Here is a 27,273-nt window from a genome sequence, read left to right on the forward strand (position 1 = left end):
CCAAGCCCCCAGGCTGCAGGAGCGCAGAGGAAAAAAAGCACCTTTAGGAAGTCCCCCCTGCACACGCGAAGTTCGGTTTGCAACTCCCCAGCCCATGGCAGGGTACGGCGGGTGCCATGGAGGTACCGCTCCAACATCTGCCCCAAGATCTCCCTTTAACTGAAGCGTGAGAGGGCCTCGGGGTTTTTCTTGCAAGCAGACACCACCAAACACACCGGCTGCGTCGGACTGAGCCTTCCCCCGCAGCCAGCACAGAGGGGCCCCCCCACAGCGGGCAGGAGGGAAGGGTTAACCCAACCGCCTGGGCGTGGGTGTAAAAATTAATAGCCACTTGCGTTAATGAATGCATTGCCATAGGAAAGCACCTGGAGCCCATTTGTCTGCTGGTTAAACAGTTATTTACTGAAGGGCACTAGAGCAGGCTCCCTGCACAGGCAGGAGGCAGAACCTGGAGCAGAGCCACCCTCCCGGGAAGGAGAACGCCCCGAGGGGAGCACCCTGCTCCCCCAGCCTCAGGACAGCGGTTCCCAGCGGTCAGAGGCTCAGGCTTTGCACAGCTCCATTGCCAGGAGGGTTTCCCCCTGCGCAGGACCCTATCGGCACCCTCCGCCGAGGGTGGTTTGGGGCATTTCTGTGCTGCGGAGGCGTTCACACCCCAGTGAGCGCTGCCGTGCTGGGCAGCCCCTTGGCTGCACCCTTGGGAGTGAAACCCTGCCTGCTGAGCCGGGCTTTCTGCACGTTGTGGGTCCGTTTCTGCGCCTTTACTAAGCGGGTCACTGCAACCCCAGGCTGGCAGCCAGATGTCCACGGAGAAGCCGCTGAAAACTGCTCCCATGGCTGGGAAAGGGTGAAGGGGCCGAGCAGAGGGACACGGGCTGATCTCTCTCTGCTGCGTTACTTAATGCCCCAAAACCTCCACAGATTCTCTACAAGAGAGCGGTGCTTTCTGTAACAAAGACCACAGCCCCGTTCCACGGCGGCGAAGCTGTGCTCATCCCCCGCCAGCTCCCACCCCACTGAGAAGCCACCCCCAGGGAAAATCTTCCAGCCAGGTCCCGTTTCCCAAGCGGGAAGCCTTCCCCAGCCCTGGGGTTTGGTGTGCAGATAACATCCTGCAGCTCCCCCAGGAAAGATCAGTACTTGCCAGAGAAGTGCACAATGGGATCAGAAGAAGAAGGAATAAACAACCTCCTCCCGCCCTGCTGGGCATTCTCCTGTTTGTGTATGTCTGAGCTCCCATGCGTGTGCGAGCTCCCACTGCGGGTGCAAAAGCACGGTCCTCCCTCTCCCTGCAAGCCCGGAGCATCCTCCCCTGCCCGCCCCGGGGAGCGGAGCGCAGCTCCCAGGCCAGGGGCTTTGTCCCCGAGGTAGGGATGCTTAAGGATGGACAAAGCTCCGGGACAGGCTTTCTCCTCGGCTGTAGGGTCTCTTGCTCACAACCCTGCAGCACCCCAGAGCATCCATCGGGTTTTCTGCCCTCGGGTGCTGCCCAGGGCTCAGCCAGCGAGAGCGGCTCAGGGCAGGCAGAGCTCAGACCTGGGAGAAGCTCACAGCGGACGCCGAGAGTTTTCTCACGCAAAGCTGCGCTCCAGGGGTGGGTTTACTGGTCAGGGAGAAACCAGCAGAAGGCAGGGCCGGGTTTCGCAACAGCTCCTGGGTGTTCCATAAGGAACACGCATGACTTTCACTAGCAGCTAAAGGTTAATTAACTCCCTGCATTCTGCCGAAGGCGTCCCGTGCCACGACGCCTGGGAGCGCAGGGTCGGGTTTGGGCAGGGGACAGGTACGCCCCACGTCTGACGCAGCCAGTGCCGCAGCTGTAGTCGCGAGCGTGCATCCTCCTCATTCACCGTGGCAACACACAGACGTCCACGTCTGCCACGTACCACGCCACCAGAACCTGGACGTGGACGGACACGGCCCAAGCTGCCAGGCCAGCTGCTGCTGAACTCGGGCAGAATTTTAATATCATTTTCAGAAATGGAAGAGCTGGGTCTCTCGCAGACACAGGGCAGAGGTCCCGTTCCAGAAGGTCAAGAGAGGACGGAGATGCTGCTGTGCACAGCCCCCAGGAACCCCTCCACATCAACGCAGAGGTAGGGTGATGGCAGAGGGACCTGGAGGAGCTCCCTGCAAGGCTGCTCTGGTGCGGCAGCCACCGCAAGATGCGGGCTGTAGGTAGGAAAGCGGATGACGCTTCTGTCCTACCCTCGGGGCTGGTGACAGCACGTGGGGGGACCCCGGGGGGCTGCACGCAGCCTCGGCACAAACCAGCAGCAGCAGCCGCAGCCAACGCTCCCGACGGCCGGCTGGCTGGAAAGGGCTTTGCGGGAGTCAGGAGGGGTCGAGGGGAGCGGAGCCTGGCAGAGGACAGTCACAGCTGCGAAGGGACAGGAGGAAGAGGGGTGCCTTTGGCCGGGGTTTCCGCATGCAAACACAAGCCCAAGAGAGCAGAAGAGGGACTGGCGTCCCTCGGGGGAGCAGCACAGGGATGGCCCCTGCAAGCCCGGACCCTGCCGTGCCACCCACGCCGTGGGTTCCGGTGACAACCAGGGGTGGATGAGACTGTCACGGTCCACAGCTGCCCCCACCAAATGCCACCCTCTGCTGCTCCCCTCCTCGCTTCTCACAATCAACGTGGACTCGAGCACCTCGGGAGAAGCGAAGGACTTTGATTCCCCTCTGGATCTGGCTACAGCATCTGCCAGCACAGAGGAGCAGAAGGGTCACGAGACGCCTGCACAAACGGGCTGGAGAATTAACGCTGCCAGGCTTTCGAGATGCCGCAGCTTCGTGTGCTCGGTGCAGCCGTCAGAGCGTGGGTCTGCTCGGGCAGAGCCCCCCCCCCCACCAGCCTCCTCCGGCGGGAGGAAGGTCACGGCAATAACACGCAGAGATTAGAAGCTACTCACGTTGCTGATCTGATCCTGAGTCTTTTTGATTCTCTGCAGCTCCGGGGTGTCAGCCACGACGCTGAAGCCTTTCCCCTTGTTCTTCTCAAACTCCTCCTTGTAGCGAATCTGGGTACAAACATAAAAAACCCAGATTTAAACGTGGGGGAAAGCCGGTGTGTGCAGCAGCTGGATTCAGCCACAGACCCTCACCACGACCCACGTGCTTCATGAGATGCAGCAGCTTCTAGCAGGGCCTCTGCCTTGCGCAGGAGACCCCCCCCCAACGTACCCAGTAACAGCAAAATGGGGTTTTGCCAAGAGCTGAAACACACAAACGACTTCCTATGCATCTGCTGGTCTTGTTTCTCTTTCAGCAGGGGCTGGGGTAACTTGGATTTACTTTGAATTTCCTGTGGGCTACCAGCGTGCCTGAGTCACGTATCACGGAGCAGCTGACCCATGGCAAGCCGCTTGCTTGACAGCCCCGAGGATTTTTATGAGCTACACCCGTACAAAAGCGTTTCCACGTCAGGGGATGTTTAGCCGCCTCTGGGAAGGAATACACCCAGAAGACCGTAATGAAACCAGAGCGTGGAGGGTGGAGGCTGGCAAAACACAAGCATCCTCATTTCTGTTTGCCAGACACTGACATCAGCATCCCATCACACCCAGGAGCTGAAAAGTCCTGGATTTTTTATTTATTTTTAAAATTTTTTTAAATACACAGCTTTAAGACCGGGGTTTCCAGCTAACACAGCACACAGCTACAGCCCAGACGTGCTCCTCGGCAGCCTCGGCTCCGGGGGTTGCCGGTCCCGGTCCCAGCTGGCTCTATGCTGGGCTGCTGCTCCCACCCAAGTCACCCAGAAGCAGAAGCAGCTTCTGCAAAGGTTGAAACCCAACGGCTGACTCGATGGCTCCAAAGGGAAGGAAACAGCACCCAGCTGGCTCACCCCGATACGGCGGCTTTGCCGGCTTTCAGCGGCCAGAAAGACGCCCCGTTTTCACAAGGGGGAGGAAGCAGATGTGCAGAGAGACACCCTGACCTCCTCCATCCTCTCCCTGAGGATCTGGCCCTGCACCAGCGGCTGCCGGGAGCTGCCTCTGCCCGTTTGGGGAGGAAAAAGCCTTCGGAGCTCCATCTCGTTGCAGCCTACAGCCGTGCATCAAAAGCTTGCCTTTCCCAGGAATTCACCCTCGTGCACTGCGGACAGTCGGAGGCTGTCACTAAACTGAAAAGGTCACTGCTGCCTCGCACGGGGACCGAGAGGTTTGATCCGCTCACGTGCAACCGGCACGGGCAGACGCAGCAGCCTGAGCTCCGGGCGTGCACGGTGGGGCGGAAGCGGAGCAGGAGCCGCCTTTGACGGAGCGGGCTGGGGGAGCAGCCGACGCATCGCTCCCCGATGGGGAAACGCTCCCCCCCCTCCCCAAGCCGAGGGGCCAGACACCGGCGCGTCTGGCCAGCACAGGCAGCTTCCCGTAACCCTTCCCGTCCCGCAGCCGGACGGCAGCCTGCCAGCCGGACGGTCGGGAAGCTGGGCTGGCCCTGCAAAGAAAGAGCTCGCAGGACGAGGGCCGTGCTTGCAGATCGGCGCCGCGCTCACGTGCCGTGCCAAGATAAAGCCTGGAGGCAGAGAACCGGCAGCGTGGCGGGGGAGGCGGAATAAAGCTGATTTCTCCCCGACACACACTCCTACGGAGACACTCCTTCAGACCTCACGGATTTGCCTCCCATCCAGACAGCGTATCCAGCTGGGCCTGGAAACACCTTTCAGGAAAGGCTGCCAAACATTTTACCATATCTTCTGGAGAAGCCAAGACACCTCTGCTGCCATCTGGGCTCTCCCGGGGCCTCGCCTGGCTCCAGCACGGGTCCTGGCACAGCAGGCAGGGGCAGGCAGGAGCAGGCAGCGTCCGAACCGTGCCGATGTGCCCAGGTCAGACCCCTCTGACGCTGGAGCCGGGCAGGGCTGCGGGCACGCAGCACATCACGGAGCGGGTCCTGCCTCCTCTCTGATCCAGAACGACACAGGAAATAAAAGATTTCCAGGGGACAACGAGACACCGCGGTTTCCGTTTTGCACAGGGGCTGCAGGGTCAGGGGCCACGGCGCCCGCGGCTCGGAGGGTTTTCTCTGGCATCCCCTCCTGCTCCAGGCACCAGCTCTGCAACGGGCACCGGCAGGCACACGGGAGAGCTCGCCGCCGGCTGCACGGGTTACAGCGGTGGAGATACCCCAGAGCTCAGTGCTCCGCTTGCAAACACAACGTTTGCTCTTCCTGTCCTGCAGACCAGGAGAAACGCAAGCTTTGAAAACATGTCAGAGCCTCTACTCCTTCTTCACAGCCACGGGGCATCACAGAAACCCTGAGATAGATGGTACGATCTGTGAGTCACATTAGATTTCTAACTCTAATGCGACGTTAGAAAGCAAAGGCTTAATGAACCAGGCTGCAGAGTCCACCCTGGGAGGATATTAATACAACCAAGACGCCAAAGCACATCAGAGGAACACGAGAGACCGATTTCAAGGCAGAAGTCTCTTTTTGCTCGAAGCAACGAGAGGGGAAAAAAACCCCACAAACTAACAAACTTTTGCTGGCTGGGGTAAAGAACACAGCTTGAACATCACCGATTAGGAAGCAACAACCCCGAGGTGTTAAGCACCAGGCATGTGGAACCAAAGGTTAACAGAGCTGTGACATAAAGCCTGTGACACACACCCCGACCGGGATCAGGAGGGGGTGAGTCAACCCCGCGAGCTGCTCTGCGAAGCACCGGCCCCGGTTTAGCTCAGTCGCAGCGACAGGCGGGCAGCGGGGCCGTGTTTGTCCTTTATCTGCTCTGCTTTCAATAAAGGCTGTTTTCCTGGAGAGCTCTGCAGCCCGGGCGTGGGATGCTGGCCCCGCCGTTGTGCTGGGAGATGCTGCTCGGAAGAAGAGGGATTTTCCCCGCAGCCTCCTGCTCAGCCGGCCCCGAGGAGCGGGGGGGCTGCACGGGGCACAGCGCAGGTTGACGAGATGTAAGAAATCCAGGCTAGAAAGACAGAGAGTCACCAACCGAGAAGCTAATCACGAGGCTAAGCAGTTCCTTTGAGAAGTTCTGTATTTTCACCCTCCTAAATTCATCCCCCTTCATCTCTTCCTCGTTTTTTTTAACCCTCTAACTTTCAGGGTGTAGGAACTTGGCCCTAAAAAACTGCCGCACAGGGATGCCCGACCGCAGGGGGGGCTGATCCAGGAGTCAGGGGGGAAGATGCTGGTACCTGGGGGTAGGTCTAACCCAAACCACACGTCCAAGGCTGGTGCTCCTGGCTAACTGGGGTTCCTGCACCCCAGCACACCTCGCCACGCGTGGCACGAGCATCGAGGCGATGCCGGGAGGAAGGAAGGGAGACCACGAAGCGGATGCCGTCCCCGTGCTCTGCACAGGGGAATTGCTGTTTAACAGGATCCATGGCCCTTCCTGGCTTTGGCACAGGAGCGGCCGGGTCCCGCCAGGCTGCGGCCATCACCAGGGCTGAGCGAGGTGGCCGGAAAGGAGGGAGGAAGCGTTGAGACAAGGCACCTTTCAGCTTCTCCCTGCCCTTATAAGGGCACCGCGTTGTGCGGGCAGGAGTCTGGCAGGCAGCGCTGGCTGGCTGGGGAGAGGCGACCTGCAACCCCCAGCCGGGGAGGAATCCCCCTCCCAGCACGGGCTGCCCTTCGAGAGGCACAAACCCTCGCTCCAGCCACGCAACTCGGTACGTCCCGCCGTGCTTTCACAGGGCACACGAGTACCAACGTGAACCGGCTCAGCGCTGTGCAAGGGGCTGCAGAGATCCATCGCTCGTGCCCCCTCCTGTCACAGCTGCCAACCCCCGTACCCACTCCTGTCGCTCCGGCTCGGGGCTGCGCTTCACCTACACGCTGTATGAGAGAGCTCAGTGATGCAGACAGTGCCGTATCCACGCCTCATCCCATCATAATAAAATAGGATCCACAATTAATTTTCCCAGAGGAATCGTCCCTTGCACAATGGGAAGGGGAGCAACAAAACACGCATTATCCGAAGGGAGCCGGAGAACGGCCCTTCACGCGTTGTAACCCCTCGCAGGTCTCAGCTCAAGCACACGAATCCCTCCTCGTGCCCGCAGCCCCGACGTCGCTGACAGCAGCTCCCCGCGGTGACAAACACACGGCTGCAGGAGGGACAGGAGACGGGCACCTGCCTCCCACGCCACGGGAGCCTCCACCCTCCGGCAGGAAAGGCTGAGCCCCAAACCACCCGTTTTTGGAATCCGAAAGAAGAGCCACGGGACGGGAACCTGCAATTTGCTTGCCGCACGTGGGCTGTAAGAGAAGGCTGCAGGCGTAAAAGCTGTCACTTTGGAGACTCATTTAGCCACACAAGACATCATTATTCAGCGTCTACCAGTGACCGGAACAGAAGACGCCTTCTCAGCAGACACAAATAGCGGCGGCATCGGCAGGGACACGAAACTGCTCCAGCTCGACACGCAGCTGCCCCGTCCCCACCTCCCCACGCACGGCACGGCTGCCAGCAACGGCTCCGGTCAGCCACCGGCTTTTCTCGTCACACCGGGGCGGACAAGGAGTGTATTTTTGGTGGGAGGAAATATGGGATCAGCCTCCTCAGGGTCATCTACAAGGACAGCGGCTCTCCAGCCCCACAGAATCTCTGCTCCAGAGGAACGGGCAAAACTGCTGGGGAGCATCACCCCCATCACCGGGGAATGACCCTCCACCAGTTAGAAATCCCTCGCAGACGACGCAGACCCAGCGGTTTCCCTTCTCCTACTGCAGCTCCCAGCCACAGCTTGTCCGGAGGGACAGGCGCTCGGGGAAACTCGCACTGCGGACCAAAGGCTCATTCACTGTTGAGTTTGGCTGGCAAACGCAAGCTTGAAGGCAAGATACCACTGCTCACATAACCCCGATCTTACTCCATTTTACTACTTGACCCAGGTGCAGAGCTCTGCCTGTCCCAGCAGCGTTAGCCAGGATGCGCTTTTTGGGGGGACACCCAAACTGGCAAAGCGTAGCGCAGAAGCTCTTCTACCAGGCTGTCATCACTGCAAAGCGGAGCCAGCAAGCCCTTCGCCACAAGCCTTCCTCGGCTAACAGCTCCAGTTCATTTGCAAGACTGTGACCCCTTCTGCCTGCTCTGGAAGGGCTGAAGCGACCTATTCCCTTCCCCAGGGGTTTGCTCAGCTCCTGCAATTAGTACGATGGGATTGTCAATAAGCCAGAGCGGCTGCTAGTGTTATAGCTAGAGTGCTTCAAGAAACACAAATGTTTGGTGCTTGGAAAATAGGAGACTCCCTTTGTAGGCAGAACAAAGGCATAGAGGAATTAAGATCTTATCTGAAGCGTGTTTAGGATCTATCCACCCCAGGGCTCCGGGTGCTTCAGCCTGGCAGTTTCTACCTGGTTCAGCCACGCCACCCCCCTCCCGCTCCCTCTCCGCGGCGGCTCTACCAGCACCCCCACAGCAGCCTCTTCTCCCCGCCTTGCACTGAAAAAGTGGGGTGCTGGCTCCTGGCAGACCCTGCCCGCACCCCAGCCCCTCTTCTGCCGTGCAACCGAGAGCGCGCAGAAGGCTCTTACAGCCCCCAAGGTCCAGGAGACCACCGAGAGCTGGGCACGGCTGCTTCTCTCCCAGGGGCTGGAACGTCCCGCTGGCGTTCGAGTTGTAGTGACCAACTTCTGGGGGTGCAGGCTCCAAAGAACGGAGACACCCCCTCCCCTGCAAGGCAGCTGGCGTTGCCTCCAGCCACCTCCCGCACACCACGAGGAGCTGAAAGTCCCAAGCAGCTACAGAAAAACCCTGGCAGCGGAGCACGCTCCCTCCCCAGGGTCTCCTTTAATAAGCAACAGCTAATGAAGAGTGTGAATTCATTGTAAAACCAGCGCTGGAGACTGCAGACCACTCGGTACAGCATTATCTCGATTGTTACCATGGAAAAGCAACTGTGTCCCCTTAACCGCTCTGTGAAACACAAAGCCAGCCCCAGGCTGAGCTCTAGCTCTAAGCTTGAGCCAAGCTGCGCTTGTGCAAGCCAGGGAGCTCTTGAGCAACTCGCTCTGAGGAAGAGACCTTACAAAAGGCGAGGTTTCAAAACTCATGGGCAGCACCAGCTCTATCTGCTAACAGGTGAGGGCCTGAGCTTCCTCCTCCTCCTCCTCCTCCGGCGGGATGCATTCCCAGGCAATCTGCTTTTCAGCTCCTGGCACTCTCAGGCTAATGGGAAGAGAAGGAAGGAAGGTCACCGCATCCTTCGCAGCGCGGCAGGGAGAGGAGCGCGCTCATCTCAAAAAATGACTGTTCACCCTGAAAATACTACGGCAAATCCCGAGCCGTCCTCCCTCCGCCCAGACCAACACCATTAAAACGCTGAGCCGAGCTAGCGTGCCTTGCTGACAACACTCTGGGCAGCCTTTTTGTCCTTTTTCAAAGAAAAAGAGAAATTCAATAGATTCCCAGAACGGTTGCCACATCCTGTGTTCTCCTGCGAGACGCTGACTCAAGCCAAAATTGCCGCTGGATGCGTTTTCTTCCAGCGCGGCGTGCTCTGAGCACACGCCTGCAGTTCTGCGACATCGAAGCTCGCGGCGACGGTTCAGGACATCGCCTCGAGACACTTCAACACGGCCCCACAGCAAAGTCCCCCGAAGAAGGGTCGCCCACCGCAGCAGCCCGTTTCTGAGCTAACCTTGCCCTTCCAGCTGTTTCTCCACAAAAACTCGTGGCTCACGTTTCTTTTCTCAGTGTTTTGGAGTAAGAGAAGGAAACCAGGGATTGCTCCTCAGCCCACCCAAGGGACCAGGTCCCACCGCAGCATCAGGAGTTATCGGCGCGAGAACCCAGCCCACGGCCGTGCGTCAAGGCTGGGGACTTTTGCTGATCCAGGGACGCCTTCAGGGTATAAAATGGGACGTGTCTGGACAACACCCTTCTCAAACAGGCTCTGCTCTTCCCACTAGAGAAAGAAATCCTTATCTGTGCCAGTCGTTATCCTTTCTATCTGTTTATTTCTGCTTGCCAGAGCTTTCAAGCCCTACAAGACTTGGGTTTACCTGAAATACTCGCCTAGAGAGTCGACGCCTGTCCAGATGAAGCCATTTGCTGTTTCACCTGATTGTGCGGCTGGATGTCAGCTGGGAAAAGGTAAACTGGTGCAAGAGGTGGACTGGGAGAGGCAGACTGCCTGCTGGACCCTTCCACCCCCAGGGAGGTCCCAGCAGCCAGGATGAAGGGAACAGCGGACAGCTGAGATGGGTGAGACCTGAGAGGAGGGATCCAACCCCAAACCCACCTCTCCCTCCTCCATGGAGGACGCAGGAAAGCCCCAGAGCACGGGAGAACGTAGGGTGACGGGACAACGTACGGCAGCCCCGGGTGAGGAGCGACCCGCGCGCTCACCTGGCTCTGAAGCTCGCTCTGCTGCTTTAGACGCAGGTTCTCAGGAGTGTCTGCCACCATGGTGAAGGACTGCTTCGGGTAGTGTCTGCGGAGAGAAGGGAGATCATCCGTCACAGCGTTCCTACGGGCCACGGCCACGCTCGCTGCCCCTTCCCACCCGCCTCAGGAGAGCCGAGCGCTTTGGTGCATCGCGGCGAGCGGCAGCACCAGGCTGCAGACACGTCACGCGGGGGTTTAGCGATAACCCCTTGGGACCATGGCACTTCTCACCGTGCACGCTCACCTGCGCCTCACACCCTCCCCACCAGATCCACGGTTCTCACAATCTATTACCTTCAGCTAAACTTCATCAAAAAAAAAAAAGGGAAAGAGAAGGATTTTTTCCCAGGGGTTAAAGCCATTCCAGGTTTGTGCCTCTGATTTCTGGAGAGACCTTAACACATCTTCTTGGAGGCCTTCAATTTTTCATTAAACAGTCCTCAGGGTAACATTAGTCCCTACAAATGCTGCTAACGCTCTGCTTTACACTGACCGTGCCCCTTTCACCGTTTCAGCTGTGAAGAGTCAGAGGGGAGCAGGGTGGTTTCACTTGCTTATTTTACTGAAGTTTCAGCCGCACAAACCTCACGTTACCGTTTCCTGGTGCTACAGAATATCACGACCCGAGCGTAAACCGTGTCAACATAACCATTCCCATCTTGGGCCACGGGGCTGCACCAGTTATCTGCACCAGTTCAACACAGTCAGTGAATCCTTAGGAGGTGCCCGGAATGGGAGGGTAAAGCAGGAGACCTCCGTCATGCTGTGGCTACGAGCCAGCTGCTATTGTTCTGAAGTGCCATACAGCAGCTTCTGGAAGCACACACAGCCTTTGCTATAGACAACATAAATTAATGGCTAGAAGAATTCAGCTATTTGGAGAAAATAAATATCTAATCCTAAAGCTGGAGGTAGCTACAAGCCCTGTCCAAGCAGACAGATGAACTTCACGTGGCCGTTCCCAGCTCCAGGAGACAGGGAAAACAGCAAGAGGCAAATCGCTGCCGTACCAGGGGAGGTTCAGTGCGCAAACACCTCCGGCTGGGCTTGACCAGACCCCGACGGCAGTTACGGCTGGTCCCTCGCGCTGCCAAGACGCGGCAGGGTCAGTCCCGACACCACGATGCTTTACCAGCCAGGGCTGGTCCTTTAGGTCCTGCGTCTCAGAGGATGCTCTCACCCACAGCCAGATCCAGTCCTGGCAGCCACCCTCGCTGAATCTGGAGCATTACAAGCGGTGCGGAGGAAACCGTCTGCAAGAGGAACGTTTCATTTCCAGGCTGCTCGTGGAAGCAAAGCCCTCCGTGTACAACGCTCCCCAGGAAATACCCAGAGAGGAAATCTGACACTGGACAGATGGCAAAGAAACCGAAGACATCCCACAGCAGCACTTCAGGGTCGGAATGCAGACAGAGAGCGAGAAGGGGAAAACTGGCTTTTGAAAGGGTCAGAGGTTGCTCTGATAGAGTTAAAGCAGGACTCCCACATTGCGTGGCGGGGACAGCTCATGGGATTTTAGGAAAGTTACTGCTTAGTGCAGCATCAGCCCTGGTTCATGCTGAACGTGTGTGGCAGCAGGGCAGCACGTCACGCTGCAGCTCGGTTTCGCTTTCAAATACATGCAAGAACTCAGATAAATTCTCTTGCAAAGCCAGGCAAGCTGGCTGTCCTCTCACTGTAGTAGCTCTTGGAAAAGGTGACCGGGGCTGAGCAGCCCACTGAAAACAGACCGTAGCTCCTCGCAGAGGACAACGGGGAGGTGTCTCCCACTCGCTCTTTGGGATCGGAAGGCTTTGAGCACAACGCTGAGCCCAGTTCCAGGGCCGTAACTCAGGCTGTGCAGCCTCCAGTTCCCACATCCCTGTAGCCCAACTGAACCAAGCTCTCCTGAGGGCTACGCAGCAAACCATGGGGCAGCTGGAGCTCCTGCCCCTTCCCAGACCACATGAAATGGGGCTTTGTGGGTCTTAAGAAGCCCCTGGGCTCTGTTTTGGGAGCTTGTGTGCTCGGGCATTAGCAATTATCTATTTATGGAATCAGCATTAGCACCTCTGCCCAAGGCTAATTAAAAGTGTGGTCGAATGAGCAGAAAGCAAGCCAGCTGCGTGTGGAGGAGTCTGCTTGAGAGCTGCTGCCGTGGAGCAGCGCTGTCAGAGCAGGACAGCGACAGACAGGCAACCACAGACCTGCAAGGGCAGCACATACCTCCATAAAGCAGCAATGCAGGAAACTCAAGAATAAAAATAGCTGCCTCAGCCTCACTGAAAAAAATAAAAGACATCCCTCTCCCCCCCACCCCTTACACACAGAAACCAAACAATGCAGATGTGGTTTGCAGAAAGGGGAAAGACAACTCAGCAAGCAGCAGCTCGCTGCCTGCTCCCATGTCCATGGTGCACAGCATGGCAGAGGAACCTCACCTCCAGCCAGCTCCCCCCCCCCCCCCCCCAAAAAAAACCACCCCCACACCAGGTCCCTGCTCCAGGTCTTGTCCTGCTGGACGTCACCTGCTGCCATGGCCCATCGGCACCATCCCGAGTGCCTGCTGCTCTGGGGGAGGTGGGAGTCAACACCAGGGTTGGGAAATACTCTGCCCATCCCCAGCCCACACGAAGACAGCCATCCCACGAGCGTCTGATGGGTATCGGCCATGAGACCCCAGCCAGCCCCCATCCTTCACCAGGGTGCAGGGGAACACAGAGCACAAAGCTGCGCCCACACCAACCAAACCTAAATTAACCCTCCACAGCCCCCTTAAACTTCCACCAGTAAGATGGAAAAGGACAAGAATCAGTTTTCAGACAAAACAACAGATCACCAACTGCTTGAAGGATAGAGTTTAATCTCTGGTTAGATTAATCTGATTAGAGGGGATATAACACCGTGTGTTCAGGCTCCCTTCCCCACTACCTTCAGGCACTGGTACGTCAGGGCTCCGCACTGGGATACAATATTAAGGCAGATATTTCACCGAGCTACTGCCTGCAGCTTGCTGCAGAGAAATTCCCGCATTAAGATTCCAATAATGATAAAATCCGATTCTCCAGGAGGGTCCTGCGCTCAGCAGGAACGACAGACACCGGGTGGATGCCACACTGCAGACCTGGGCAGGCGTTTGCTGTTTATTTAGATGCTCTGGACATTTTGGCCACGGTTTCTGCTCTCCCACCGGCTGGTGCCACCAGAGCGTGGACGTCTGGGTGGGTGCTAGCCCGACCCACGCTTCAGCAAAAGCTCGGCAAGTGCCCCTGCTGCGGAGCTGCACCGGCGAGTGAGATTTTAGAAGCGGCAAACCAGCGTAAGACACCTTGGGACCAAATCCCCAGCAGCTGCTGTCTGCTGCCAGCAGAGATGAACAGCCAGGGGGGGCTGGCAAAGGAGGGGCTCCGTCTAAATTCCATCGGCCCAGCTCGGCCTCTGGTTAGCAAAGATTGCCCACGTAAAGGCTGCTGCAATCCCGCTAGTCTCTGGGTTAATGCAGTCATACCTCGAAGAGACAGCATGGAGGGAAGCAGGCCCTTATGTTGTTGCAAAGATGACAAAACCCTTCTTAGCAGCCCATAAGCTCCAGGGACCACGGCAGCCGCATTTAACAGCCCTTGCTCAAGGGGTGCTGCACCTCGGCCGCTCCTGGGGATGACTCCTTCCCCTTCCCGAGAGGGGGGCACATCATGGTCTGGTATCTGCTGGGCAGAGTCAGGAGCCAACAGCATCAGCAGGAGATGGGCATTTTTTCTGGTCCAAACCCAGGTGCCATTAGGCAGCTGCTGGAGGAGCTGAGGCTTAATTAACAACAGTGCTAATCCAAGAAGTGCACTACCACAGCTTAGAGGGGCACGAGAGGACAGTCCTGAGACTTGTCTCTTGTTTTACCCGAGTTACCGCTCGCATCCTGGAGCCCTTTCCTGAGTTTCTTGGAAGTCACCGCCTGACTCATACCGAGGTCAAAGGAAACAAAGCCACTTTTTAAATACAAACAGCTAAAAGCCTAAATGCCCTCCCAGATCACTAATTCTCCATCTGCGGATCGGGTCTGGAAGGCAACAGGCTACGCAGACCAGCCTGAGACCTGCTGCGAGGATGGGAACCAGAGCTACATCCCCGTCCTACGAGTGCAGCCAAGTGCCATCGCCACTCCCTGGGGTCTTTGCAAATCCAGAGGCTTCTTCCTGCTGCTCAGCACCAGCTTTTGCAGAGATCCCTAATTTTAACAGCCCCATCCCCTGAAGAGCACAGGGATGGAGGGCTGCCCGCAGCCCCAGGCCGGCAGGGAAGTCACACAGCGAGACATATGGCTCCCGTGAAGGGCAAATGCAATTTTTAAGTTGCGTGCACCGCCAGCCAGAGCTGCATTTACAGCTCAGTCATGGCCCAGGAGCTCCCGTACTATCTGCTGGTGCTGCCAGCCGAAATCATCACATTGCCATGGCAACCGCATCCCATGCCCTGGGCATGCTAATAACGCCGGGGAGAAGACAAGTCCCCGGCAGCAGCCTCCGGATGCAGGGAGGAGGGAAGCCCCAGTCACTGCAAGGGCTGGAAATAGAGAAATTCATCTTTGCGGAGCTCAGAGGAACTGAAAAGCCATGGTTGTAGGGAAAAAAACCACCCTAAAACCCAGCCGACAGCCCCGCTTCTTGCATTTACAGGGACACCGTACCCACAGCGGGCTGTGCTCTGCTACAGCCACAGTCTGGCAAGGGAGGGGAAGAGATAACCATAGACCACATGGACTGAGCTACAATTAGGTTTCCACTTCTGTCAGATTGTGAAGAAGCCTCCCCAGGATTTGAGGCTGCTTTTTCCTCAGCCTCGAGCCCCTGCAGACTGTTGTTAGGAGACAACAGAAACGGGTCCGTCTGCGCGAGGCGTAGGAAGAAACACACAAGTTGAGCGTCTTCCCCTAAGATTAGGCATCGCTTTTCTCCCCGGCTCGTGAGATCTGCCCGATAAAGAAAAGGCATTTCAGTCCTTGGGGGATTTAAGGCCAGGGGTTCCCGATGCAGGAGCGGTGACAGCCCCCCCCCGCCGCCGCTGCCGAAGCCAGCGCTTCCCCCTGCCCAGCCAGTACAAACACAGACACCCAGGTCCCTGCCACACACCAGAGAGGGGAAAAAACCCATCTCCTATGCATGAGAATCAGCCACAGTAACAGTCAGCAATAAATTAAACCTTAATGAGAAAGCAGCGAGTGAATTGCCTTGGGAGGCAGCGTGCGCGTGGGAACGGGGCGCCTGCGGGATCTGCGAAGATGGGCACGTCCCTCCTCGCGTGGGGCGGTCTCGTGGCGGAGCAGACCCGGTTCTCCCCCTTCTCGCAGTCCAAACTGAGGAAGGAGCCAAGCCATGGGTCCTCCCTGCCCCCCCCAGCCATCACCATAAATAGGTCTTGGCTGGGGAAGCAGGGAAGGGGGAGGGTGCTTATTGCTCAACCTGCCTCGCTCTTTCAGAAGCGGCGTGAGCATCACACGCCAAACCCACCCGTGCAATTACCGAACAGCCGCCCTCACCAACAGCCACCAGAGCCAAAGGCTTCCAAAACTGGAAGCAGCTGGAATTCCGGTGCCCAACACAACAGCCTCCACGCCGCGCTGAGCCCAAAGCCCGCAGAGGAAGAGGCTTTCTGCCGGCAGCTGCAGATGGGACCACGCTGCAAGAGCTTTTCTGGCCGCTGCCAGCAGGTCCCCTGCCAGTGTCACACTCGTGTACACTCCTGTAACACATGCACACCTGCCCTGATGCCCTTCAATCCCTCCCTCTGCTGCAGAAGAGCTTGTTTCCTAAGTTAGGGCAACAGGTAGAGAACTGTGTAGGGAACGAGAGTCACGTTAAGGTCATTAGAAAACCCTCCAGGCTCCACAGGCTTCAGGCACAAGCAGCCCGAGAAGACAAACGGGGGAAGCTGCTTCAAGCCATCCCTCTTCTGACAAACTGCAGGGAAATAATTAGTCCCACGCATCCCTAGAAGTGACATTTGTGTAAAGTCTGCTGCTAAGTAATAGCTATCCAGGCAAAACCAGTAATCTTTCAAGAACAAATGAGAGCCGGGGCAGGGGGAAAAACACTCATGTGAGCTACCTGCAGGGAGCTGCCCCTGGTTCCTACTTCTGGCTGATGCTATGACAGGATCCAAATGCTTTGTTCCGAGCATCACGGTGCTTTCCCCTGCCTAAGGGGATGGGGATGCAGGAGGGTGAAGCAGGGAGTCAAGTTTTGGTGAGTCTTGGGGACCACCCGGTGCTCTGCGGCTTCGGTGATGCTGCAGCAGCCAAGCCAGAGGCTGTGAAGCTGGAGGGTGCAAAGTCTGGGCAGGGTGAGCACACACCGAGCCCTCGGCATCCCCACAGCTGCTCCATCAGCCGGGCAGACACGGATTATTTTAACAATTGATGGAGAGGAGCCTGCTGGTCTCGGGGACAGACCTGCCAGACGGCCAGTGGATTGGCCTCGCACTTCAGGGTCTGTCCTCGCAGACACTGCTGGCATCCATCCTCTGCCTGATTAGAGTTTAACGAATGGGACACACGGGATCCCTCCCTCCCCCCCCGATTCCCCGCCGCGGGGGGCTGCTGTCAGATTAAGTGAAGCGGCACCGAGTATGTGGGGCAGAGGGACACGTGATGGAGCGAAGGCTCGGGGCAGCAGCGGCACAGCATCCTTGCTCGGGGCTGGCAGAAAGAAAATACCCCCTTTAATCTGCCGCTCCGCAGGACCTCGGGTGATTACACCCATCGAGAGAGATGCTAAGGCAAACCACCACCCCAGGTTTCACACGCTGCAAAAGCGACCGAACAGCCAGCTAAGGAGGGAGGGGCAGTGATGGCAGAGACAGCCCCACTTTCCAGAGGGCATCTGCCCTGTGCAGGCAGCCGGCCCCCACCTCAGCACGGTGCATCTGCTCCCCCCCAAGACATAGTCCAAATTGTTTTCTGCATCACAGCAACACCTCAAGCCAGGCAGGTGTTAGCCACAGAGAAGGCGGCTGCTCACCCCACAAAACCCAGCGCATACAGTTCCTCCAACAAAAAAAAAAAAAAAAAAAAGAGCTTTACGGGCCGCAGCAAGACTCTGCGTACAAGCCCTTGGCAAGATAGCCCAGCAAGGCTGCGCCGGACCAGCCACAGCCACCAGAGATGAGACATTTTGTTGCTGCATTGCAAAATCAGGTCAATCGAGTCTCCTCTGGCCAGACAGAGCCCATTTGGCTCCTGCATTAGGAGTTGCTCGAGTACAGCAACTCCAAAGCAGATGAAAGTTTACCCTACTCGCTGTCAACAGTGAGTTGTAGGGTTCCCGTGGGAGACTGGTCCGCCTGCTCTGTGCATCTCACAGCCCTTCCCCGAGCAGCTCTGCTTTTTCCCCCCCCAGCATCACTACAGCCACGGCAGAAAGAGCTCTCACCCAGTTCGTTTGAGGAGCCACGAGCAATAGCTGCCCAACCAAAGGCAAGGCGCTAAGGTGGGAAGCTCCTTTGGCAGGGATGTTAGGAAGCAAGCACAGCCCCCTCCTCCCACGCACCAACCATACCAGCATCTCGGTCCCAGGTTCCTCATGGCCCATAAATCAGATGAGGCCCAGGCAGTGTTTTCACCTTCCCAGACCCAGAGCAGCAGCATAAAGGATGCGCCAGCAGTCTCAGCTCCAGACTGATGCGAATCTCCAAACACTCACACCCCATCATGTCTCAGTCCTGCCCTAAAAGTGGATTTTGCCTCTGAGAACTGCCTTCCCAGGAAGCCAAGTTAAGTGGCAGCACTTGAACTTCTGCCTTTGGAGCTTCGCACAAGCTGGAAACAGAGTTAAACTTCTCCAAAGAAGAGACTGGTGGGACACATCTGTAAAAACTCATTTATAGTGCATCACCGTACCATCCAGCTGCTCTATAAAGAGCTAACTGATGGAGGTCTGTTAACTACGGGACCCAGACTCTGCATCTTCAGCATGACTCAAACACGTAGCGGTTCCTACAACAAGGCCAGTTTACACCACGGATCATGTGCGAGATGACTGTTTAGAAGAGCCTCTCTAGCTCAGCGTTGCTTGTATTCAATACAGGCTGCTTTAAAGCAAGTGCTTTTGGCAGGCTCGTCCAGCAAGCAGTGACACAGACTTTAGCAGTGGAAGCAAATGCACCACGTCCCTTCCCTGCCCACAAACCTGCACCTCCGAGCGGTGACAGTCACCTTTGTGCAGCTGCATCAGGGTTAAACAAAGGAAGTAATAGGCTCTGCTCTGCCAGAAGGTTCCCAAGTTCACATCCTGCTTTTACAAAGAGTTGCTGATTCTTGGGGACAAGCTTAAAAAAAATAAATTGTTCTTTTTTTAATAATAAAAGCAGCAGCACGCTGCTTTGCTGAGAGCTTGCAAACACCCTACTACAAAAGAGCAGGCTGCAGAGAAAGACTTCAGTTCCTCCCAGCATTTTCAGGGAGAAGCTGCCAAAATGGCTGGTCCAGCCCTCCACATGTGCAGCTGCTGCCTCCTCCCAGCCCGCCCAAATATTGGCTTTGCATAAACTAACTCAGAGCACAACTTTGTAGGAAACCATTTCTCCAAGACCCTCCCATTGCCCACTCAGTGCTCCGGTGTCTGGCTAGCACGGGGCTGGGGGAGGCAGGAGAAGCAGAACCCATCGCCACCAGCTCTAGCACGGCCGTCTTGGCATCAGGGAGCGGGGTTTTGCTCAGCCAGCTCCGCTCCCCGTGAGCGCGGGCAGCATCATCTCACCCCCATCCCCAAAGGCTCTGCCAGCAGTTACCGCGGGTGTTGCAGAACGGCACGCCGCCCAAGTGAAAACCAGCTTGTTTTCACAAACCTGCTTTAATCCATAATGGAAAGATTTCAAGTGAATGCAGGAAAACAGGGGTTGCCAAGCTATGAAGTCAGAAGTCACTTCTGGAAACGGCTCTGCTCATCACCTTGTTCCCCCCCTCCCATCGCTGAGCCCCCAAAACAGAGCGGTGCCTGTCCTGTCCTCCCCCACCACTGTTTACAGGAACAGAGCAGGCATCGCAACGGAGCTGGGTTTTTCCACAAGGTTTCTTGGCCCCAGACATGGATAAGCAAGTTTAGGAAAGTCAACATTCATCTACAGCCTGCCCCCCCGGCGAGGTCAGTGCCGAGCAACCCCTGCCGCAGCCTCAGCCCAAACCCTGCGCTCCCGGCTCCAAGGACAGTGCATGGCTGCTGCCCCCTCCCCGGGCAGCGCTGCAGGCAGCTGCCAAGCCCTGGGGCTCTGCCTGAACCCACAAACCCCCCCTCCCCGTGCAGGGTGAGCTGTGCTGCTGCCTGCCAGCCCCGGGCAGGAGGAGCGGGGACGCCGGCTCGGTTTTGCTGCACTCCGCGCACGGCAGGACAGGGACAGCAGAAGGACCCTCACCCACCGACACGGCACACCCTGACTACGGGCGATAGTGTTTCTTGGAGAACAAGCTCACCATCTGCTTTGCTAGGATTAAGCTTTCACAATAAGCAGGCACCAAACACCTGAAGCAGGAGCACATATTCCCCTCCTCCCAACTCCAAACACCTCCCAGGTGGGCAGATGGGTGCAGAACATCTGGGACTGTTGGGAAGGAGCAACACGGCAATGCAGGGTGAGCCCGGGAGGGACAGCAGTAACCTGCAAAGAGTCACGGGGAGATTTCCCCTCGCCCACCTCTGCAGAGGCTTCACCCACAAATGCTTTGGCTTGTGCACACCAGGGCATCACCAGTTTAACCTCATCTCCAGTAGCATCCACTGCAGGGAGAAGCCAGCCATGGGGAGAAGGATCAGCTGCGGGGCAGGGGGGGAGCAGCAGAGCCCAACAGAAGGGTTCAGGGTTTCCAGGAGAAATAGTGTCAGCTCTGAGACGTCCCCAGTACACAGACAGCACTTGGAGTAAGCCCTTCAGAAAACAGACACTCCACCCCAAAGAGGATTTGCTAACATTTGCAGCCTTCCAGCCATTAAATCACATCATTACTCAGGAAATCTTTCCCATATACCATATTCCCCTCTTCCCTACAGAGGCTGCATCAGTGAGCCCTTCCCCAAACACAGCAGAGGAGAAGCACAAGTACCTGCAGCCCCCAGCTCCTCAAAGCCACATGTGTTGGGGGGGTCCTTCCCGCCAGCGGCATATGGGGAGCCCAGCTTTCGTTTACACCGAAGACAAAAAGCAGAGTCTGTTCAGAGCTCTGCGGCACGCAAAGTGTGCACACCAAGACAGAAAGGCCGTTCTTCTCATCCAGAAACTCGGCACAAATAAAGCATCGGATAAACACCTGGACTCCGTCCCAGCAACACAGTTGTTCCTCTTTCCCTTCCTGCCCCCCCCACACTTGGAAGATCACTTTATTAATGTAGTAGGCTGCTACCAGATGGAGCAGAGAGGAATGCCAAGAACAGATCACTGGCTCCTTATGATGCTCAGAGCTGCTCGCTAACTTTTTCCAAGCAAGGAGTTAGCCCAGAGGTATCAGGCTACTTGCGCGGAATGGAAAAGCAAGGATCTTAACAGTGAGAAATCTGCCAGGGAGGTTCTTTGGGTCATCATCAGGAATTAGAGGTTTTACAGCTCCCGTTCAGTCGCTGGGCCCCAGTAACACTGGGTGCTATGTCTAGGGAAGCTGGGAGCCAGGAGCCGTTTGCCCTGACTCAGCAAAGAGGAATGTCAGCCCCGAGATCCCCGATCCCCAGGGCACACCCGGCACGCAGCCACCACCACGCCAGGTGTGGTTTCTCTGCAAGTAAAGTCAACTCCGTGAAGGAAAGCTGAAGTCACGCAAGTATGGCAGATGGAGGGAGCGGGGACCCTGCCGACACACCTACGTAAGATATTTTTGGCAGCGTTGCTTAGCCTTTAGCCCCTTTTTGAGAAGGGGAAAAAAAATGCAGTTTAGCAAGGGGGGACAGAGATGCAGCAGCACCGTGATTTCCTTGTGCTCTGCACTGGTGGGGCAGCCCGAGCCAGGACCACAAAGGGGAGCAGAGGGGCTTGGCCAGCAGCACCATCTCCCCATGCACGTTCAAACAAAGGATGCTGCGCTTGTCAGGCCAGGCTGCTTCTCCTTGGTGGGGGAGGAGGGACCGCTGAGCAAGTAGGCCATTAACTTCCTGCCAGCTAGTCTGCAGCAGTAAGGAAATAAAAAAAAAAATCCAGCACTGTGGGGTGTGCAGGCAGCAAAGACAGCCCCTCTGATCAGCCGTGCTCCAGCAGCAGGATGCCAGCACAGGGGATGCACGCGTGCAGCCGGAGCGGGGCTTTCTGAACGGAGATGCAGCCAACAGGACAATTGCATGAACATCAGCACCAATTCAGGCAAACCCACGGCTAAAGATAAAGTCTAACCTCAGGTCTTGTCTAGATGTCCTCAAGGGAGATGAGCAGAACAACCCTGCAGCCAAGACTGAGGCAGAAGAGGAGCCTCCTGCGCAGGACACAGCTCCTTCTCCCCACCTCGCACAGCTCCACACCCGGGCGTACGCGAGCTCCTCTCTGCATTTCAAGCGGCAGCGCTGCCCAGCGATGTCTCTGAAGATGCCGGCTCCCCACACCGAATACATGGCTTTGAACTCTCAGACAGGATTTTCAAGGCACAGATTTGTGCTTGCACACTGAGCCACCGCCGAGGCGAAGCGGAGCCGGCAGTCACCGGGGCTGTCTGGCAGGAGGGGACCGGAGCCCTGCTGCTGTGGGTACCAGCTCCATCTGGGACCCACAGCTAAGGGACACAGCCCCGATCCCCCAGCCTCAGCCCTGCCAGCTGCAGCCCAGAGCTCCATTATCCCTTCAGCACAAGGGGTAAGAAACTAAAGCCTATATACAATATATATTTGGGAGCAGCCGGTCCCCTGGAACACACACAGTCTTGCCTGTCCCTTGCAGCCAGGTTCTCCCCCCCCGCATTTTGTAGAATCATAGAACCTTTAAGGTTGGAAAAGACCTTTAAAATCAAGTCCAACCGTCACTTCATTTGCAGAAGTCTCAAACTTCACCTGGATATTGCCCTTCCTCCACTTCTACCACTTTAAGTTCAAAGTGCTCATGTAAAAAGATGAGCCTAGCCTTGACTGCTGCTTCCAGTGAACAACCAGTCACCCCAGTACTCAGCTGATGTCAGAAGAGGAATGGTGAGGAGGGTGGAGATGGTCACATCTGCAACCAAGCCAGTTCCCAATGCTGACGGGCACGGGGAGGGCAGCGGGCAGAGTTAACCAGCCACCTTCTTGAAAGGCTTCACACAGATTTACTGCTGGGGTAATGTCAGATAGGGAGGAAGCCCAGCCCTCTTCCTCCCGCTCTCTTGAAGAAAGAAACTCAGGAATTTGGCAGAAGGCCACGGCTCAAACAGAGGAGACCCTGTGCTAAGGCATGTTCAGAAAAGCAGCCTCTTCCCTGCCAGGATAAACGTTGCTTTTCCACCCCCTTCTCGGGGGATAGAAGATGTTGCCCCTCAACTCCAACACTGGGAAGAGCCGTTTGGAAGGGGTGGGCTCCTTCTGGGCTGTCCTTTGCCAGACACTCACCTTGCCCGGATGCTTCTTCCTCCTCAGGATACTCTGGGAGCAGCAGCTGAGCAGGAACCAAGCCCACGTCCTCTGCCTGGAGCTTCCCTTCACCCCAGGTCCAGGCATTGACACCGTACAGCCTCCGCCCCGGCAAACAAGGGGCTGGCAGCTGCCGGAGGCAAACCTCACGTGCCGGCAGTTTTCAGCTGCTCTCGCTTTGCTTTAAGGCACAGCCAGGCAAGGTAGGAAGAACAAAGCACTGAACGCGGGTTTCTGTGCACGGTTTGAACATCCAGGGCTACCCTGGGTAGAGGCAAGAGCCAACTGCCTCTGCTGCAGGAAGGCTGCTAAAGGGTTAAGACAGCAAGCCAGCATCAAAGGGAGCTCTTAAGCAGAGGGGGTTGAGAAACTGAGATGGGTCGAGGTTGCACAGACTCCTTGGAATCTCAGGAATTTCCCATTATTATCCCACTTCCCTTCCAGCAGCCCAGAGGGAGAGAGCACAGGCGGGACCCTGGGCCCATCCCTATGGCCAGAGGCAGAAGCACCAGGGATGGCCGTGCCCAACACACCGTGCCAGGCAAGGCTCTGCCAGAGCCCGTATCAGGGTGCCCACGGTCCAGAGAAGAAAGCTTTGGTTCGGGACACTACAAGGGGTCTTATCTCCTGCAGCTCTCTGCAAGTGAAGGTCTCAAACTCACAGATCCCAGGCTGGTTGGACCACCACGGCAGGGTGAGACACCCACGCAGTCCGAGAGTCCCTCGAATCGACAGCTCGCCCTGCCTCAGACCACGGGGTTCCTCCCACGCTACTCCGGGAAGTTCCCAGTTTCACCTTGGATACTGGAGCTCCAATAGTGCTGGTGGCCCCCATACAGCTAGATAACCAGGAGTTACTTACTATTCTTCACACCATTGCCACCCTGCATTTTAGGTGAGATCCCAGGACACAACCATTACCAGCCAAGACTTGAATGCTACCAGTCTCATCCCAGTTCAACAGAAGTTTTGATTGTTATTTGTCCAAGGTCATCATCACCAACACCTAATATCAGTAATAACCAACTTACAAAAGCGCTCCAGAAGCGGGTTTTTGCCAAGGCATCATATGGCTGATGGTCTTACTGCTTCTCCTTTCTCCTCGCCTTAGACATTAATAGGGTAATACCCATCTTACAAGGATGTTGTCAGGATTAAAGTTTTATAAAGTACTCTGTGAACAGACAATGCTATACAAGTGCCAAGTAGTATTATGTTATCTAATTTTCTTTCTAAGAACTATTAATGTCTAAGAAGCAGCTACAAGAAAAATCTCATTGCAAAGCTGCTTTATAGACATTAAGAAACACGTCAGGTACGTAGAGCTCAGTGCTTCCTCATGGACTGAGGAGGGGCTGGCATTCACAATGCAGGGCACAGTTAAGGGTCCTGCTTGAGAGGAAAAAATTGGGGCCAGTGAACACCCACCACTCAGAAGTAGCTTGAAAGATCCAGGAAAGCAAATTGAGGTACAGGCAGCTGCCCTCACCCTACCCTGCTCTGCCTCCATCTCCCCCACACCGCTCAGGAGAGAAGGATTTTGCATTCAAGCTGTATTTACCTCCAGATGCATTCACCTTCGTAACCCCCAGGGCAAGCGCCAGTATGAGGGTGAATGCCCTTGGCCATGAGCCCAGCTGAGCCCAGCCTGCAGCGACACACACGTTTCACACACCCCTTTCCCCCGGCACAAAAGGACATTTCTCCTCTCCCCAGACACCTGTATTCACCTGGGCTGGTACACACACCTTTTTATTTCCCCTTCTTTAAGGGGATACAGATTAAGATCAACTCCATGTAAATGCCTGCTTGTATTTGAATTTTATTCACCTTTTGTCTGCTCAAGCTGGAACTGGAGAGCTGCCATTTAAACCTGGAAAACACTGTTTTAATACTGGTATTAATTGGCCAGTGTGACCCCTTCAGCCAGGGCTTCACACACATTCCCAGAAAATGCTGCAGAGCAGCAGGGAAAGCATTTCTGCAGAGCTCAGGGATCCCCACACCCCTCATTTCAGGGGGGTCAGGACCTGGGCTTAAGGAAGAGGGTCCAGCAAATCCTACAGCACCTCCCAGGCCCAACACTTTCTCAGCAGCAACGTGAGCAGGTAGCAGAGACTTACGCATTGCAATACGGCTTCTTCTCGTAGCCCTTGTAGTTTTTCATGTTTAGGGTCATCTTGCAGGTCTCGCAGTGGAAACATGCTTTATGCCAGAACTGGAAACAGAGACAAGAGAATCATTAACACAAGTGACTTGCAAAACAGGGCCACGTCCCACTAGAATCGCACAGCTCAAACTCAGCAGCTCCTCCAGCCTAGAGATGTCAGCGATGGCATCTACGAGCCCTGCAAAACCTAGAGGACAGGCAATATTCTTGCTGGTCTAGGACACAAGTAAATCCCCCCCTCACCCTCCCAATGCATCTTATCTCAACAGGGCCGAAACACTTGTGATTTGCATTATAGCAGCATCTTGCTTCCTTATCTCCAGACCAGGAATTCACTGGGCTCAGCCAAATACAGGACAGGAGAAGCCTCCTACTCAGGAGCCACAACACAAACCCCTGCGAGCAGAGAGACCATCAGCAGAGTTAGCAGCTGTGGTTTGCAGGCTTCAAAGTTGCTGCTTTAGGGGTTTTTTGCTGATGTTAGCCAAGAGATAGCCAGAAGAGCAGGTCAGGTGAGGCTGCAGAGACACCAAGCCAAGGGAACAAAGACAGAGAAGGAAAGGTTCTCATGAGAAGCAGACAGTCTGACACTGGTGGCTCAAAGGTCCTCGCCAGATACCACCCTCCTGCATGCAGCTTCGGTGGCTGATCCCCAACCTCAAACCCTACAGCCCCAGAAGATGCAGGATCACCCCAAACGCTCCTCACCTCCCCCTCTCCCCGCAATGGGGCTATCAAGAGCTACGGCTGCTCTTGCCAGCTCTGCCTCTTAACACAGGGCAGGGCTGGGGAGACAGCACCAAGGAAGAGGAGCTTCCAGCCTGATGTTTTGGTGAAGGTAGTTTTTGCATCCTCTCCCCCTCAGCTCTTGCACCAGCAGCCTCAAGTTGACCGCCCAGCCAAGCTGGGGTCTGTCTCCTCCGTTTAACCCAGAGGCACACTCAGGCTCAAGGCCAAAGACAAATTCCCTGAAACTCAGATCATGACCCTGCAGTAGGGGTTGAACACCTAATGAACTCTAAAAGAGTGTTTTAAATTTTTAGGGCTATTCTTAAAGAGATTATTGCCACTTGGCATTTAACCAGCCCAAGTGGCTTTCCAGGCTGGAAGGAGCCCGATGAGAATCCTCAGAGCTGCTACCAAGCAATTCTGCAAGGTTGCTCAACCCCACACACACCACGACTGATGCCCTGCCAGTCACCAAGCGACCAGACTTCATTCTTCCTCCAGCAGCTACAGCCATCGGGACTCGAAGGGACCGGATCAGGCACCGCAGAAAGGGAAGTACACAGGTAGGAGCTGAGCTGACCCCCGCCCCGTCCTTCAGCAAACCCCCTGCACAGCACACAAACTGCCCTGCATCGCCCTGCAAAACCAGGGAAAGAACAAGCCAAATGTCACATTAGCAGCTCGTAACACCAGATTACAGTCCCTAAGGCTGCAGCGTGACACCCAGGCACATATTTAATGTGCAGCGAGCAAACCCAAGGAGGACAGCTGGCAGTTGTTGCTATGATTGCCACCCTTAAGCTTTTAAAAAGTCATTTCCACCATTGCAACTACTGGCTCGGGTCTGCGTTGCTGCAAGGAGACGGCAAGAGCCAAGCCTAAGCCCTTGTGCCACCTACCTACAGGTACCACACCCCGGTGTGCAAACACCGCCGCGGCTCTCACCAGACTGACTCAGCCCAGAAGGACAATTTGCCTCGTTTCAGTTGCTCAGAGCAACGTATTTGTTCTTTTCCTCTAGTTCTACGAGTTCCTCCAGAGCTTGGCACTAACGGCAAGGGGGGGGGGCTTCTTACTGCACCACGCGCTGCTCTGTACCAACACCCTCGTTCACATCCAGCCTGCACAGGATTATTTTCTTCCCTCGCAGCTTTCAGACTCTTTAAGGAGGGACAAATCAAGAGCTGAGTCCCGAGTTCTTCGGGCATCTTGAAAGTTATGGCCTTTCGGTTGAGTTACTGCCACATCAGAGGGTAACGAACGGACCTCTCCAAGCTTGTCAGCCTTTCCTAGCACTGCGATAGCTGTGCATAAATACCAGAGATGCCACTATAAATACGTAGAGATGAACTGACAGCCAACATGACTTCAGAGCCTCTTCCTCCGAGCAATACCCAGGCTCCCAAGAGCCAAGGAGTATCTGCCAAGGCCAGCTGTCCCCCTCCTGCCCGTGGCAGCCTCCACAATAAGCACAGCAGAA

The 27,273-nt window shown here is 56.1% G+C and overlaps 1 protein-coding gene across 1 annotated transcript in view; it reads right to left on the reverse strand.

The window, feature by feature from the left end:
* Positions 1 to 27,273, reverse strand: part of LASP1 (LIM and SH3 protein 1) — a 34,129-nt gene that overhangs the window by 3,800 nt on the left and 3,056 nt on the right. Inside the window, exons 2-4 of the mRNA XM_075775448.1 lie at positions 25,018 to 25,112; positions 10,323 to 10,407; positions 2,913 to 3,020 (exon numbers count right to left, since the gene is read on the reverse strand). Of these exons, the coding sequence (XP_075631563.1) occupies positions 2,913 to 3,020; positions 10,323 to 10,407; positions 25,018 to 25,112 (288 nt within the window). The remainder of the gene's footprint in view (positions 1 to 2,912; positions 3,021 to 10,322; positions 10,408 to 25,017; positions 25,113 to 27,273) is intronic.

This window comes from Balearica regulorum, chromosome 24 (assembly GCF_011004875.1).
Source record: "Balearica regulorum gibbericeps isolate bBalReg1 chromosome 24, bBalReg1.pri, whole genome shotgun sequence".
Classification (NCBI taxonomy): domain Eukaryota; kingdom Metazoa; phylum Chordata; class Aves; order Gruiformes; family Gruidae; genus Balearica; species Balearica regulorum.